General features: G+C 63.3%; 2 protein-coding genes across 2 annotated transcripts in view; one reads left to right on the top strand and one right to left on the bottom strand.

Annotated features, from left to right (window-relative positions):
• Window positions 1-3,265, top strand: part of PGS1 (phosphatidylglycerophosphate synthase 1) — a 48,423-nt gene extending 45,158 nt beyond the window's left edge. The window contains exon 15 of the mRNA XM_058675719.1: window positions 3,129-3,265. The gene's annotated coding sequence lies outside the window, so the exon portion shown is untranslated. The remainder of the gene's footprint in view (window positions 1-3,128) is intronic.
• Window positions 2,718-13,328, bottom strand: part of DNAH17 (dynein axonemal heavy chain 17) — a 60,028-nt gene continuing 49,417 nt past the window's right edge. Inside the window, exons 68-81 of the mRNA XM_004592866.2 lie at window positions 13,143-13,283; window positions 12,843-13,013; window positions 12,146-12,268; window positions 11,830-12,023; window positions 9,665-9,813; window positions 9,173-9,300; window positions 8,847-9,074; window positions 7,623-7,814; window positions 6,422-6,601; window positions 6,155-6,337; window positions 5,249-5,431; window positions 4,428-4,571; window positions 3,756-3,981; window positions 2,718-3,221 (exon numbers count right to left, since the gene is read on the bottom strand). Of these exons, the coding sequence (XP_004592923.2) occupies window positions 2,974-3,221; window positions 3,756-3,981; window positions 4,428-4,571; window positions 5,249-5,431; window positions 6,155-6,337; window positions 6,422-6,601; window positions 7,623-7,814; window positions 8,847-9,074; window positions 9,173-9,300; window positions 9,665-9,813; window positions 11,830-12,023; window positions 12,146-12,268; window positions 12,843-13,013; window positions 13,143-13,283 (2,490 nt within the window). The 3' untranslated portion in view covers window positions 2,718-2,973. The remainder of the gene's footprint in view (window positions 3,222-3,755; window positions 3,982-4,427; window positions 4,572-5,248; window positions 5,432-6,154; window positions 6,338-6,421; window positions 6,602-7,622; window positions 7,815-8,846; window positions 9,075-9,172; window positions 9,301-9,664; window positions 9,814-11,829; window positions 12,024-12,145; window positions 12,269-12,842; window positions 13,014-13,142; window positions 13,284-13,328) is intronic.

The raw sequence follows: 13,328 nt of genomic DNA, 5'->3' as shown, positions 1-13,328 counted from the left end.
CACCCCGTCACTCTGCATGGAGCCCCTTGGCCACGCAGGCATCTAGATGGGGCAGGCGGGGCAGCTGTTGGGGTGGAGTCTCCCCAGCACAGCCCCTGGCCTTGGAGGCTGCTGACCAACTCTTTGGGATGTTGGAGGTGAGCGAGGGACTGACTGGTGCATGCTTCAAGCTGGCACAGTGTGAGGGCTCTTGCTTCTGCCCGCCGGGTTCTCGTGCTAGCACTTTTGGAAAAGTCTTTTGTGGCATAGGTTTCTGTCATTTTAATAGATGTTAATTGAGTTTAAGGAAGTTGGAAGGTTAGAAGGTGAGTCATACCAGGAGGCCATATGATATAGTCACCACGCCGTCCCCTACCACGCTGTCCACCACCACACCAACAGCTACCACCCACGCCGTCCCCTGCCACACCAGCTCCCACGCCGTCACCACCACGCCTGATGAGAACATTGCTGGGACCCCCTGGTGTGGCTGAGCCTGAGAAGGCAGTCTTTTTTTTTTAAGGTTTATTTATTTCTAAGAGTGAGAGGAGAGAGTTCTTTGGTCTGCTGGTTCACTCTCCAGATAGCCTCAGCTGGGCTGGGCTGAAGCCAGGAGCTTCTTCTGGTCTCCCGCGTGGGTGGAGGGCCCGAGGTCTTGGACCGACTTGTATTGCTTCCCTAGCACAGTAGTAGGGGCTGGAAGTTACACCAGCACCATGTGGGATGCCACTGTAGCAGGTGGAGCTGCACACACTTTGCCACAGTGGGTGAAGTGTCGGCCTCATTTAAAATAGTCTTTAAATTTTCAGAGTATTTATTTGGGAGGTAGAGTGGAGAGAGAGCTTCCGTCCTCTGGTCTCTCTACAACCAGTCTTAAGTCAGGCCAAAACCAGGAGCCAGGGGCTCCATCCGCGTCTCCCCCTGGGTGACGGGAGCCTAGCACTTGGGCCGTGCCTGGCTGCTCTCCCAGCTGGCGTTGGGAGCTGGATCCAAAGTGGAGCAGCCGGGGCACGGGTGGCACTCAGCTGGGGTGAAGGTGTCAGACTGGGAGCAGCTGACTGCCGTACCAGTGCCAGCCCCAGTGGCTGCCATATCATTCTGTGCTTCATCCACACATATGTAGAGTCTTTAGTTTGAAGGGCAGAGAAATCTTCCTTCAGCTGTTTTACACTCTAGCTGGGGCTGAGCCGGGAGGCGGCCCAGGCCTGCCGCCCCCCGCCAGGTCAGCAGGGACCCCAGGATGAGCCCGCAGCTGCTGCCCATGGGGTTGGCAGGAAGCTGCAGGAAAGCTTCATCGGCTCTGTCCCTTGCCGTCTGCTCTTCGAAGAGTGAACCTTGTTTTCTAGGCAGTTCTTTCTGCTGGGCAGCTTGCCTCCACATGTCCAGTGTGAGGCCGGGACCATGGCATGCCAGGTTAAGCCTGTGGTGCCAGCATCCCACATGGGCCCCGCTCGAGTCCCTGCCATTTCATTTCTGACCCAGCTCCCTGCTGATGTGACAGGAAAGCAGCGGAGGGTGGTCCAAGTCCTTGGGTCTCTGCACCCACGTGGGAGTCCTGAGACAGTCCTGGCCAGGAGCTCATTCCCAGACCTCGCTGTCCCTGGCTGCCCACACCTGTCGTGTCCCGCCTGAAGGGACCACACCGGCTCCACTGTGCGTGCCTGCCTCCTGCCACCTGGCTGGGCCCAGGGGGCTGGTGGTTGGAGGTGGGAGCTTTGCTCACCTTGAGCCTTCAGAACAGGTGTCAGGCTGTCCTGTGGGATGTGGGCAGGACGCTGTGGCATCTGGTGGCCTTCAGGGCTGTCTGGGGAAGCTTCCCCAGGCCCCCCACCTTTGGAACACTGGGAGCAGGCTTGTCAGCTTCCTACAGCGTGAGCATGTGGAGCTGCTGTGTTATGTCAGGCCCTACAGCCAAAACTGAACACATTTTATGATTATCACCAGGGATTGAGTGAGAGCTGGTGACCGTGGCTGGCTTGGCAGCAGCGACCCCTCCTGGCCAGCAGCTGCCCAGCACCCAGGCTCCCTAGCTGGAGCTGCAGCCCGGTGGGCCTGGGAGGGCATTTCTCCTGGTGCTGAGGGACCCGTGGCCCAGGCCTGTTGGCAGCCTTGGCCACCCCAGGAGCAGTCGTGCTTTGTGCCCAGAGCACAGCCATGACTTGTTTAGCCTGAAACATGGGGACAGTGTCATGGCTCCTACTAGGAGCTGTCTTACTTGGGCGTGGTAGACTGCCCACCCTTTGCCTTGACCCTGCAAGGGACAGTGTGACCACTAGAGGCCTGCAGGCTTGGCGTTCACTGGCCCCAACCCCACACAGAGCAACCCCCGCTGTGGGTCCCGGAAGGCCCCCACCGTCTCACAGAGTGCACGCTTGGGACCTCTCGGGAAGGTTGTACAACGGTTTTCCTGGTTGAGCAATCTTTAGGAAGTTTGTGGCAAGTGTGCATCAGGAGGAACCTGACATGGATTAGGGTTTCTGTGTGCAGATCCACCTCCTAGAGCGTTTGAAGTGAGCTCAGCCTCGGTCGGCCCTGGGGCAGCCCAGCCAGGAAGCCAGTACCCCAGGCCTCGGCCCTGGAGCAGCCCTGCCAGCTGAGGACAGTGGGGCGGGGGAGAAGCCAGGAATGAGTACCCCAGGCCCTGCCAGCTGAGGACAGTGGGGCGGGGGAGAAGCCAGGAATGAGTACCCCAGGCCCTGCCAGCTGAGGACAGTGGGGTAGGGGGCAGGGGAGAAGATGGGAGTGCCCCAGGACTGGGTACAGATGCTTGGGGTGGCTGCCAGGCGGCCATCACGGCCCCTGTGTGCTGGGGCATGCAGAGGTGGGGATGGGAGCCAGCCTGGCAGGCAGCTGCTGTCCCCACTGCCAGCAGTGTGACTGGGGGTGTCAGCCTGCCCCGCCATCAGGTCTGGGTCCTGAGGGCAGCCTCGCAAGAAGCGCGGGAGCACAGGGTGGACCATAGCCGTTTAATCTTCACCCCAGGAGCGGGTCCCACTACACCTGCAGCAGGAGCGCCACGGCCGCCAGGATCCACTTGGCCGCCTTCTCCTTGGTCTTCAGGTTGAAGGTCCAGACGTACGTGGGGCCGCGGATGCGCGTCTTGTACACGGGGCACTCATAGATGTTCTTGGTCTCCATGCGGTCCACAGGGATGGCCTTGATGAAGATGACGGGCATGGCTGGTGTCAGCTCCTTCAGTCGCGCTTCTGCAATCACTCCCGTCTGGATGTCCCAGCGAGCTCCTGCGAGCACAGCCCAGTGGAGGCTCAGGGGGGCCCTGGGTGGCGACCAGGGCTGGGGAGTACCGGCCGTGAGGGTCGTGGTCTGCGTGGGCACAGGAACTGCTTCCTCGGCGCTGGGGGAAGATGCAGTGGCCTGCCCTGCACCAGGGGATAGCCTGGGCCTGCCTGCCAGCAAGCCTTCAGCACTCCAGGCCAGCAGGACGCAGGGCCCTCATGTCTTGCCCGACGGGGAGCAGCCCTGTGTCTGGGCCACCCTGCCCCCACTGCTCTTTCTACCCTATTTAATGATGTTTGCATTTCCTGTCTGGAATTCCAAAATAAACGCAGAGAATGGCTACTGCCCGGCTTGTTCCCTGATCACGTGGGAGGGTGGGCCTGAGTCTTCTCGCTGGGCCTTGCCACCCTTGTGGGGAGACGCCTCACTTCTGGGCAGCAGGACGGATGACCCAGTGGGGTCTGTCCCTGTAGGCTGTCCCCAGGCCAGCTACCCAGAGTGGGGGCAGACTTCAGTACCCCTGTGGTCTGGGATCTTACCTTCCATGAAGAGCCCGTACACGTAGGAGCCTTCACGGGGCGGCGCGGTCATGTCCTCACGAGTTTTCTTGGTCACTTCCACCGACAGACACATCTTGTCCAGAGGCCACTCGTTCTTCCTGGCCATGGACTGCATGATGGCCGTGAGGAAGGACTGCGGGTTGAAGAAGCCGGCCAGCCACACAGTGGTGGGCAGTGCGAAGTCTGTGGTCCAGGCCTCAAGCTCCTGGGAGGGAGTGGGGGCAGCTGAGGGCCTCGCGAGCCGGCCTGTGGCCATCAGCAAAGCCACCACCTTCTGGATGGCACCTTGCTGTGTTGAGCTCCACTTTGTTAAGAACAGGTATTTGTTTGAAAGGCAGTGAGACAGAAAAAATTGCTGGCTCACCCACTGGGGTGTCCCTGACCTTAGGGAGCTGGACGGAAGCCAGGCGCTCTGGGAGGGGACATGGGCACCCCAAGGGGCAACCTGACTGGCTGTGCAGCGGGGGGAGATGGGTCGGGGGCTGACTTTTGAGGGTCTTTCAGGCCCCAAGCGGCCCTTGCCCTGGTCCTTGTGTTGAGAGTCAAGAGCTGTTTGCCCTGAGAGCTGCAACAACTTCTGGAAGCTTCCAGAAGCTTCTGGGGTTACATGGGGGATGGGGAAGGCACTCAGGCCCTGAAGATGCCACTTACCCTGATGCGCAGTAGTAGGTCGGCGTACCAGGCCGCCAGGCCCATCATGGAGGGGTAGGCCCGGGTCACCCAGGTGTCGGGCACGGTGTCATAAAACAGGGCAGTGGACAGGTCTTCCATGTCGGTCGTGATGGTCAGTTCCCCCTGGAGGACACAGCCGGGTGCAGGGGGCCTGGTGTGCGCCGTGAGTGAATGGGGTCGGCACGGGGCCTGGGCTGCTGGCGTGGGCAGTGCCACGGTCAGTGGGCGCGACATGGCGTGGGAGTCTGGCCTGCCTGTGTGGGCAGTGGCACTGCCAGTGGGGTGACATGGCATGGGACCTGGGCTTTTGGCTCGGGCAGTGGCACCATCAGCGCAGGGCCTGGTGTGAGCCATCAGCGCAGCGTGGGGCCTGGGCTGCCCGCGTGGGGAGGGGCACGGTGTGTGGGGGTGATGTGGCATGGGGCCTGGCCTGCCTGCGTGGCAAGGGGCACGGTCTGTGGGGGTGATGTGGCATGGGGCCTGGCCTGCCTGCGTGGCGAGGGGCACGGTCTGTGGGGGTGATGTGGCATGGGACCTGGCCTGCCTGCGTGGCGAGGGGCACGGTCTGTGGGGGTGATGTGGCATGGGGCCTGGCCTGCCCGCGTGGGGAGGGGCACGGTCTGTGGGGGTGATGTGGCATGGGACCTGGGCTGCCTGTGTGGCGAGGGGCACAGCCTATGGGGGTGATGTGGCATGGGGCCTGGGCTGCCTGTGTGGCGAGGGGCACGGTCTATGGGGGTGATGTGGCATGGGGCCTGGGCTGCCTGTGTGGCGAGGGGCACGGTCTGTGGGGGTGCTACCTTCAGCCCCAGGTTGAGCTCCTTGAGTGAGCGCCGCATCTCGTTGGTCAGGGTGTTCATCCTCTCGCACTCCTGGAAGGCCACCACCACATAGGGAGTCTTCTCGGCGGCCTTGGCCATGATCTCGGCCATGTTGAATGTCTCTGGAATCTTCTCCAGGATGTCGTCCAACACGGCCTTCACCTGCAGGCCCAGCACTGTGAGCACAGCTGGGCCTGGTGCCCGCCAGCCGACAAGCCCACGTGCCTGGCTTCCCTCCCTCCACCAGCCATGGGCGCTCAGGGGCGGTGGCATTGCCCCTGGGTGTGCAGGGATCACGCTGGTCACGCCCCGCGAGGAGTGACCACGGGGCCTGTGTCCGTCAGGCCCTTTGAATCAGGTCGCTGCTCTGCTCCCATGCAGCCCTGTCCTCGGCTGGTGTGTGACGGAACTTGCCGAGCTCACTCTGGTGCCACGGGCCACACCCCTACAGTGCATGCTCCAGTGTTAGTTTAAGTCCCAGTTATTCCACTTGGGACCCAGCTCCCCGCTCACACGCCTGGGAAAACAGCAGAGACTCCGAGAGAGTCCCAGGCTCCTGGCTCTGGCCTGGCCCAGCCCGCCTGTCTGCTCTCGGCGTTTGGGGCGTGAAGCAGTAGGTAGATGGGAGTGTCCTGTCTTTGCCTTTGAAACAAACGGGAGCTGTAGCGCTACAAATGGCTGCAGACGGCAGGGGCTTGCCGGCATGCGGTGAGCGTGCCACTGTGCCAGCTGATGGGACCTTCTGCCTTGCCTTTGTCCTATGCACATAGACACCCTGCCAGGCCCCGCCCTGCCTCTGTCCCACATGTACACACATGTGAGCACACGTGCACACGCTCCATCACACACCCCCATGACCCCGGGGACAGGGGCACGGGGGCCTGCCTTTTCCTCGCGGGACACGCCCATGCCCGCTCCAGAGTCACTCTCTTTGGGCTGCATCTCCAGGACGGTACGGAACAGCTTCTCCGAGGTGACAGTCAGGAAGCCGATCTCGGCGTTGGGGTGCAGGCCGTACAGGTAGGGGCTCTCGGGGGGCAGGTTGTCGTCGATGTACTCGTGGTAGCCCTGCCGAGAGGCCCACGGTTTGGGGTCACCTTGTGCTCCCCCCGAATCCCCGCAGGTAGCTCCCTGAGCCTCTGCCACCCTCACCTTGTAGTCCAGGTTGGGGGGGATCTGGAAGCCGGGGGCCAGCAGGACCTCCCCCTCCAGCATCTCGGCCCGGATGTACTCTGCCAGGTAGGTCCTGCACAGCCTGCGGTCCCAGTCGTCCGTGATGTGCCCGCCGTACATGATCTCGCCGAACAGGTAGCGGAGGTCATCCCACGGCACCTGGGGGCAGCCGGGCTTCCGGTCACTGCGGGCCCCACGGCCGCCATACTGCTGGGTTCTGCCAGGCTGCAGGGGCTCTTGGCCGTGAGGTCTCGTGGGTATCTGCTGACAAGCTGGGCTCCGGGTCCCCTACAATTGTGTCTCCCCAAGAGCCCGCTAAAGTGGAGGCCGCCACCTTGACCCAACTCAGCTGTGCCCCACCACACCTGGCGTCTGGAGCCTGTCAGCTGGGCCCCTGTGCCAGCCCCTCCTCCTTCAGAGCCTGGCTCAGAGGTCATGGCCAACCCCAGCCCCAGGAGATCCCAGGGGGGCAGGGCCACGTGCACCACCTGGGAGGGTCTTCTGGCAGCTTGAGACACCTGCAGCAGCTGAGCTCAGGGCTGAAACCGAGCAGCTGCAGGGTGCCCTTCAACAAAACACTGTAGCTGTCTTGGCAGGTTCCCCATGAGTGGGTGAGCCACATGTTCTAGGCTGCCCGTGTCCCCTGCCTCGTGCCAGCTCGGCTCTAGGCTGCCCGTGTCCCCTGCCCCATGCCTACCTGGCTGCAGGCGCCTGTGTCCCTTGCCCCGTACCAGCTCGGCTCCAGGCCTCTGTGTCCCCTTCCCCGTGCCTACCTGTCTCCAGGCACCTATGCCCCCTGCCACATACCAGCCCAGCTCCAGGCTGTCCGTGTCCTGTGCCCCGGGCTTAACCTGTCGCCCCCAGGCTACGTGTGTGTGACCTGCCCCCCTTCCTCCTAGCAGTTGGCATTGTGGAAAGCAGCACCCCCTTCCTTCCAGGAGTTGTTTGGGCCCCTCCCTCCTTAGGTCTGGCCCAGTCGGAGGTCCTGACGCCCTGGCACCCACCACTCGGGCTGGCATTACTGGGGGAGTCAGACTCCAGAACAGGATGAACTGGCCCTGGACTGCGACTGGGGCTGGGGTGGAGGGCTGGGCACGGTGCCAGGCCTGATTTTTGAGACGTGAACAGGAGCAGCCCCTGGCAGGGTGGACGCCGGAGGCGGCACCGAGGCACACCTCACCTTGGCATTGGCCTCCAGGTAGTTGTAGAGTACGTTGATGGAGATGGTGAGGTCCCCATTGTTGAAGGGGTATGACCGGTTCCACCCCTGGGCGCCAAACTTGCGCCTCTCGGCCACCACGGCGTGGAAGTAACAGAGGGCAAACAGGATGCACTTGAACTCAATCTCTTTGGTGCACATCTCCAGGGTGTCCTGCAGGGGGCGCAGATTCTGTGTCAGAGCCAGGACCGCCGGGAGGTGGGGCGGGGTGGGAGAATTCTGCTGTAACACCCCTGTTGGGGCCAGAACCAGTCTGTGTTGGCTGCTCATGGGGGGGCGGGGAGGGTGGTCCACCCGGAGCTGTCATACGGGGACGGCGTGTGGAGCCCCAACATGCCAGCCGCGGGACCAGCAGTGCCCCGTCCCTTTGCACCTCACGGGGCAGGAGGCCAGGAGGAATCCCCCTGCTCCCCCGACACCTCAAGGCCAGTGTTTGTTCCCAGGGTTCACTGTGTGTGCCAGCTGTGTCCCTGCTTTGTGCGTGCAGTGCACAGCTGTCCGGAAGGGGGGGGAGCTAGGCAAGCCCTTCTTCCCCTGCCCAGGGAAGCAGACCCTGCTTTGGTTCCCGGACGCAGCTTTGGCTCACCCATGGACCCCTCTCCCTGGGGCCTGAGGGTGGGCACCTGGGACCAGGCACTCCACTGGGGCCCTGGGCATGGACAGGTCAGTGCCAGGGTGGACGCCCCCATCCTGAGGTCATGGACAAAGAAGAGAGGGAGGGAGGGAGGGGTGGTGTTGGCCAGCCCATGGGCCCCTTGGTGTCCAGTGGCAGAGATGGGCCTGGCAGGGCCAGGGTGTGGCCAAGGCCCTGGGGACAAGGGCGGCCTTGGGCAGTGTGGTCATAGATGAGCCCCGGGACAAAGGCCCCGTAAGGGCCACTGCTCTTCACACGGCCCCCCACTCCGCCTGCACAAGTGACTGACAGCATCCATGTCCCCCAGCCTTGGCCTCCACCCGGAGATAACCACTGACCGAGGGTGGTGACTGTGCCACCGCCAAGACTCGGAGAAGCCTGTGTACCCCCTGCCCCCACCACCCTGAGCTGGCTTCACTGCACCCAGCCCTCGCCTGGCCCAGACCCTGCTGACCTTTGCCAGCTGTCTGCTGTCCCACCTCCCTGCCTGTCACTGAGACACACAGTGTTCGGGAATGGACACCTCCCCTGGGGCGCACCCGCCTGCCCACCTGAGTGAAGAGGTCCAGGGCCTTGTGCAGGTTGGCGTACATGCCCGTGGGCGGCTCGTTGGTGATCTTGATGGCATTCTCCAGGATGCCCTGGGGGATGATGTGTGACTCGGGGCTGGGCGCGGGCTCGGCGCTGATGAACACGCGGTAGTCCTCGTGGCTGCCCGTGCTGTAACGCTCCACCTTCTTGTCCAGCGTGCTGAGCCAGCGGGCCACCAGGTGGATGTTCTGCAGCCAGGAGTGGGCTTAGTCCTGTGACCTGGCAGAGCCCCGAGGGGCCACAGGGCTTTGCCCTCCCTGCCGAGTGCCCCTCCCCGCCCAGGCACCTGCAGGATGACCCAGTGTCCACTCTCGGCTGCCACGTCCAGGGCGCTCTCAGCCACCACCTCCTGCCCCTGGCCCAGGGACACATTGTGCAGCTTTCCATTGTCGATGGTAAATCCCAGCTTCTTCCCTAAAGGGACGTGAGCACAGAGCGGGCCCTGCAGTGGCACAGCTGCACACGCTGGCCCCAGTGCCAAGCCTGCCGGCCCCACTTGCTGCTGCCATCCACCTTGTTCCAGAATGTTCTCCATCCCTCTCACCCTTTACCCAGCGGCCCCTGCCCTGAGTCGGTCACCCCCGGCCACCTCTGTCCCTGCAGACCATTCAGGTCACTGCGTCCATGTCTGTCGCTCCTAGTGGAGAAACGTCCCCGAGGTCACAAGCCCCAGGGCAGCTGTGATAACCACAGGGGTGTGCGTGGCGTGCATGGCGCCCCTCCTGGCTGTCCTCCCACGTGTCTTGAGTGGCAGCCCCTGCATGACCACTGCACTCACCCAGGGCCTCCACGTCTTTGAGGGGGTCGACGCCCGGGGAGAGGATGAAGAAGATGGGGGTGGAAGGACTGCTCTCCTCGTAGGACTTGGAGAACTCCACGCTGCGGCCCTCCACAAACTTGCTGCCCATTTTCTCCTCCACGAAGTTCCTGGCACCACGTGCTCGGTCAGCCCCTTGCTGGGGTGGACCTGCCTGGCTCCAGGATCTTAGCTGCCAATCCTGGCCCCAAGCAGCCACGGGAGCTGGACTCTAAGGGTCCATGTCCCAGCCCGTGTCCCTGGCTGAGACCTCGCACACCTTCAGTGTTCTCCCTCCAATCAGCCTTGGGTCTCCTGGGGGGCTGCCCCCTCACTCCAAGACCTTCCTGTGACCTGTGACCTGGGGATGGGCCAGCAGGCGGCTGTCTCCCCGCCCTTCGGGGCTTTCCCCAAGCAGCCTCCACCTGCTTTGAGCATCCTGGCCCTCGCCAGCCTCTGTGGTTTCCTGAGGCAGCACTGGTTAAAGCCAGGATGGGGAGGACTCCCACCTCTCCCCAGCTACCTTGGAAGCTGATGCCCACCCAGTTGCTGGGCAGTGCTGGCACTAAGCCCCCGGGTTCCTTATTGGGCCAGAACACACAGGTGTTCTCTGTGGGTGAATGAACGAGGTAAGGGCTGATGCTGTGGCATAGTTTGTAAAGCTGCAACCCGCAATCCCTGGCATCCCATGTGGGCATGGGTTAAAGGTCTCAGCTGCTCTGCTTCCCGTCCGGCTCCCTGCTACTGTGCCGGGAAGGCAGTGGAGGATAGCCCAGCTGCCTGGGCCTCTGCTGCCCCTGGGGGAGTCCTGCACGGCCCAGGCACCCGGGCCCCTGCACCCATGGGGAGTCCTGCACGGCCCAACCCTGGTTGTTGCCAGCACCTGCAGAATACACTTGAGGATTCTTGCTCTTACTCTTTCAAGCACACAAATCTTTCTAAAGCGAATAACCAGGACTTGGTCCTCGTCAGGCCTCATGCCCCCTGCCCTGTGTCCTGGTGGGGAGTGTGGGGGCAAGGCATGGCCATGGTGGGAATGTTGGCATCCTGGAGGCTGGCAGCTGCGAATCAGCATGCCTTCATGGCCAGTTTGCCAGCATGGAGTTGTGCCCCGAGTCCACAAGATCGTCCCACCGCACACCCTCGCCATCACTCCCAGTTCTTCCCTGGGAAGCAAGAGCTTGCCTGTGTCTGCAATGCCCCTGCTTGGTTGGGTGTGTGGGCAGATGGGGGAACAGGGCGGGCTGGGGGGTGGCGAGGAGAGGCAGCTGACTCCCTCCAGGGGATCCCCACCCCTGCCCCTCGGGGCCTGGCCCTGCCCCCAAATGGATTATTTTGGGCATGCCTTTGAGCTCACTGCAGTGGACACTAGATGTCACCAGATGGGACATCTGCCCTAGGCCCTGGCGGAAATGGACGAGTTCAAGAACCTGGACCGTGACATCGAGGGCTCTGCCAAGCACTGGGACATCTAGATGTCCCACGGGGCCCACAGGTCAGGGTGAGGGTGTGCTGACTATACCCCAGGGTTGATGGGCAGCAGGGTAGGCAGGTCAGGGGTCGGGGTGGGCAGGTCAGGGGTCAGGGGTGGTTAGGTCAGGGGTGCAGGGTGGGCAGGTCGGGTCAGGGTGGGCAGGTTGGGGTGGGGTGGGTAGGTCAGGGGTCGGGTCAAGGTTGGGGTTGGCAGGTCGGGATGGGGTGGGCAGGTCAGGGTGGGCAGGTGGGGTTGGGCAGGTCAGGGTGGGCAGGTCGGGGTTGCGGTGGGTAGGTTGGGTGGGGGTGGGCAGGTCGGGGTTGCGGTGGGTAGGTCGGGTGGGGGTGGGTAGGTCGGGTGGGGGTGGGCAGGTCGGGGTAGGGGTGGGCAGGTTGGGAGGCGGTGGGCAGGTGGGGGTGGGCAGGTCGGGAGGCGGTGGGCAGGTGGGGGTGGGCAGGTCGGGAGGCGGTGGGCAGGTGGGGGCACAGGCAGGTGGGGGTGGGCAGGTTGGGGTTGGGGTGGGCAGGTTGGGGTTGGGGTGGGTAGGTCGGGGTGGGGGTGGGCAGGTCGGGGTAGGGGTGGGCAGGTCGGGAGGCGGTGGGCAGGTGGGGAGGCGGTGGGCAGGTCGGGAGGCGGTGGCAGGTCGGCAGGCGGGGCCCAGGCCGGTGCTCACTTGACGGCGTAGGCCATGCGGTCTGGCCGCAGGCAGCGCACCACGCACAGCTTCTGCAGTGCCGTCTTGTTCTTCCACTCCTTGGGGAAGATCTCCTTCTCTGGGGCCTCTGACTCCACCAGCTTCTTCCAGCGCTTGGCAGAGCCCTCGATGTCGTTGTCCAGGTTCTTGAACTCGTCCATTTCCGCCAGGGCCTAGGGCAGACGCCATGGGGCCCAGGGACCCAAACAATGCCACTGCCACCGGGGCGAGCCCAGCAGCTCCCTGCTGTGTCCCGTCTGGTGACACCCCAGTGCCGGCGCTGGAGGACACGCACCTTGATTCCGCCCCAGCCCTGGTGCTGCAGGAAGTCCACAGGCGAGACAACGCCGGCCTTGAACGGGAAGCGCAGCAGGAAGTCCAGCTCCATGGGGTTCAGCTCCTTTTTCATGGACAGGACCTGCAGGGGGTGGGGAGGGCGTGGGACGGGGCGGGACGACACCACACTGCCCTCACCTGGTGGCCTCTGACCTTGTGAGCCATATTCCGGCATAGGATTCAGTGGTGTTGAGTGCATGTGTGAGGATGGGCAACTAACACTCTAGTTCTAGAACATTCTCTCTGCCCCCAGAGGAAGCCCAGTTACTAACGATGAGCAGGCCTCTATGTCCCCCTACTTCCCTGAGGGTGTCCTGCCCCTGGTCCCTTCCCTGGAGAGTTCAGGCAACTCAAGGTTTCCAAGTGGCCCTTGACACCTGACTGCCGATTCTCACTCAGACCCTTGTCCGGCCTCGCTCTCCCCGCCCAGGGACAGGCTTGGGGGACCTCCCACTTAGCTACCACAAATGTCCCTTCTCTGCCAGAGTCCCTGGCCTGGTGCCTGCCCCCCTGCTGGGCCCAATGGTGCTGCACTACAGCAAGTGACAAACTCTGCCACCCCTGCCCGCACCCTGGGAGTCACTAGGTCTGGATGTCGTGGGGGCGCAGGGTGGTCTTAGAAGCTGCATTTCCAAGGCCCTCCCCAGGGGCCGTACCTGGAACGTAACCTGTGCCAGGAAGATGAGCTTGTCCCGCTCAAAGAGGCCGCGGGCCGTGTACATGTACACCGAGTAGGTGATCTCGTCCGTCAGGTTGCTGACCCGCTGGCGCACCTCATCGGCCGGCACCGTCTTCTGGATGGCCTTCTCGAACACCACGTTGAAGGCCTGGGGCAGCCGCGAGAGCCGAGAGCCAGGGCTGGGGGCTGGGCTTGGCCACTGCGCCCCACAGCCTGGGAAGCAGGTGCAATGCCCCGGCCCCGCCCACCCTGAGCAAGACGCCCCGGCCCCGCCCACCTTGAGCGAGAACTGGTATATGGGGTTGATCTTGTTGAGGTCGTTGAGAATGAAGTAGAGCAGGGAGGCCCGCTCCGCCGCCGGCCTGTAGTTCTCTCTGGCCTCGTTGATCTTGGTTTCTGTGATTTTAGCCTCTTGCACCTTCACATGAGCGCTTGTGTGAAACCCACAGGCTAGGGCCACTCC

The sequence above is a fragment of the Ochotona princeps genome, chromosome 17, assembly GCF_030435755.1.
Source record: "Ochotona princeps isolate mOchPri1 chromosome 17, mOchPri1.hap1, whole genome shotgun sequence".
Classification (NCBI taxonomy): Eukaryota; Metazoa; Chordata; class Mammalia; order Lagomorpha; family Ochotonidae; genus Ochotona; species Ochotona princeps.
The sequence above is the reverse complement of the archived record's forward strand: the minus strand, read 5'-3'. Positions and strand labels throughout refer to the sequence as shown.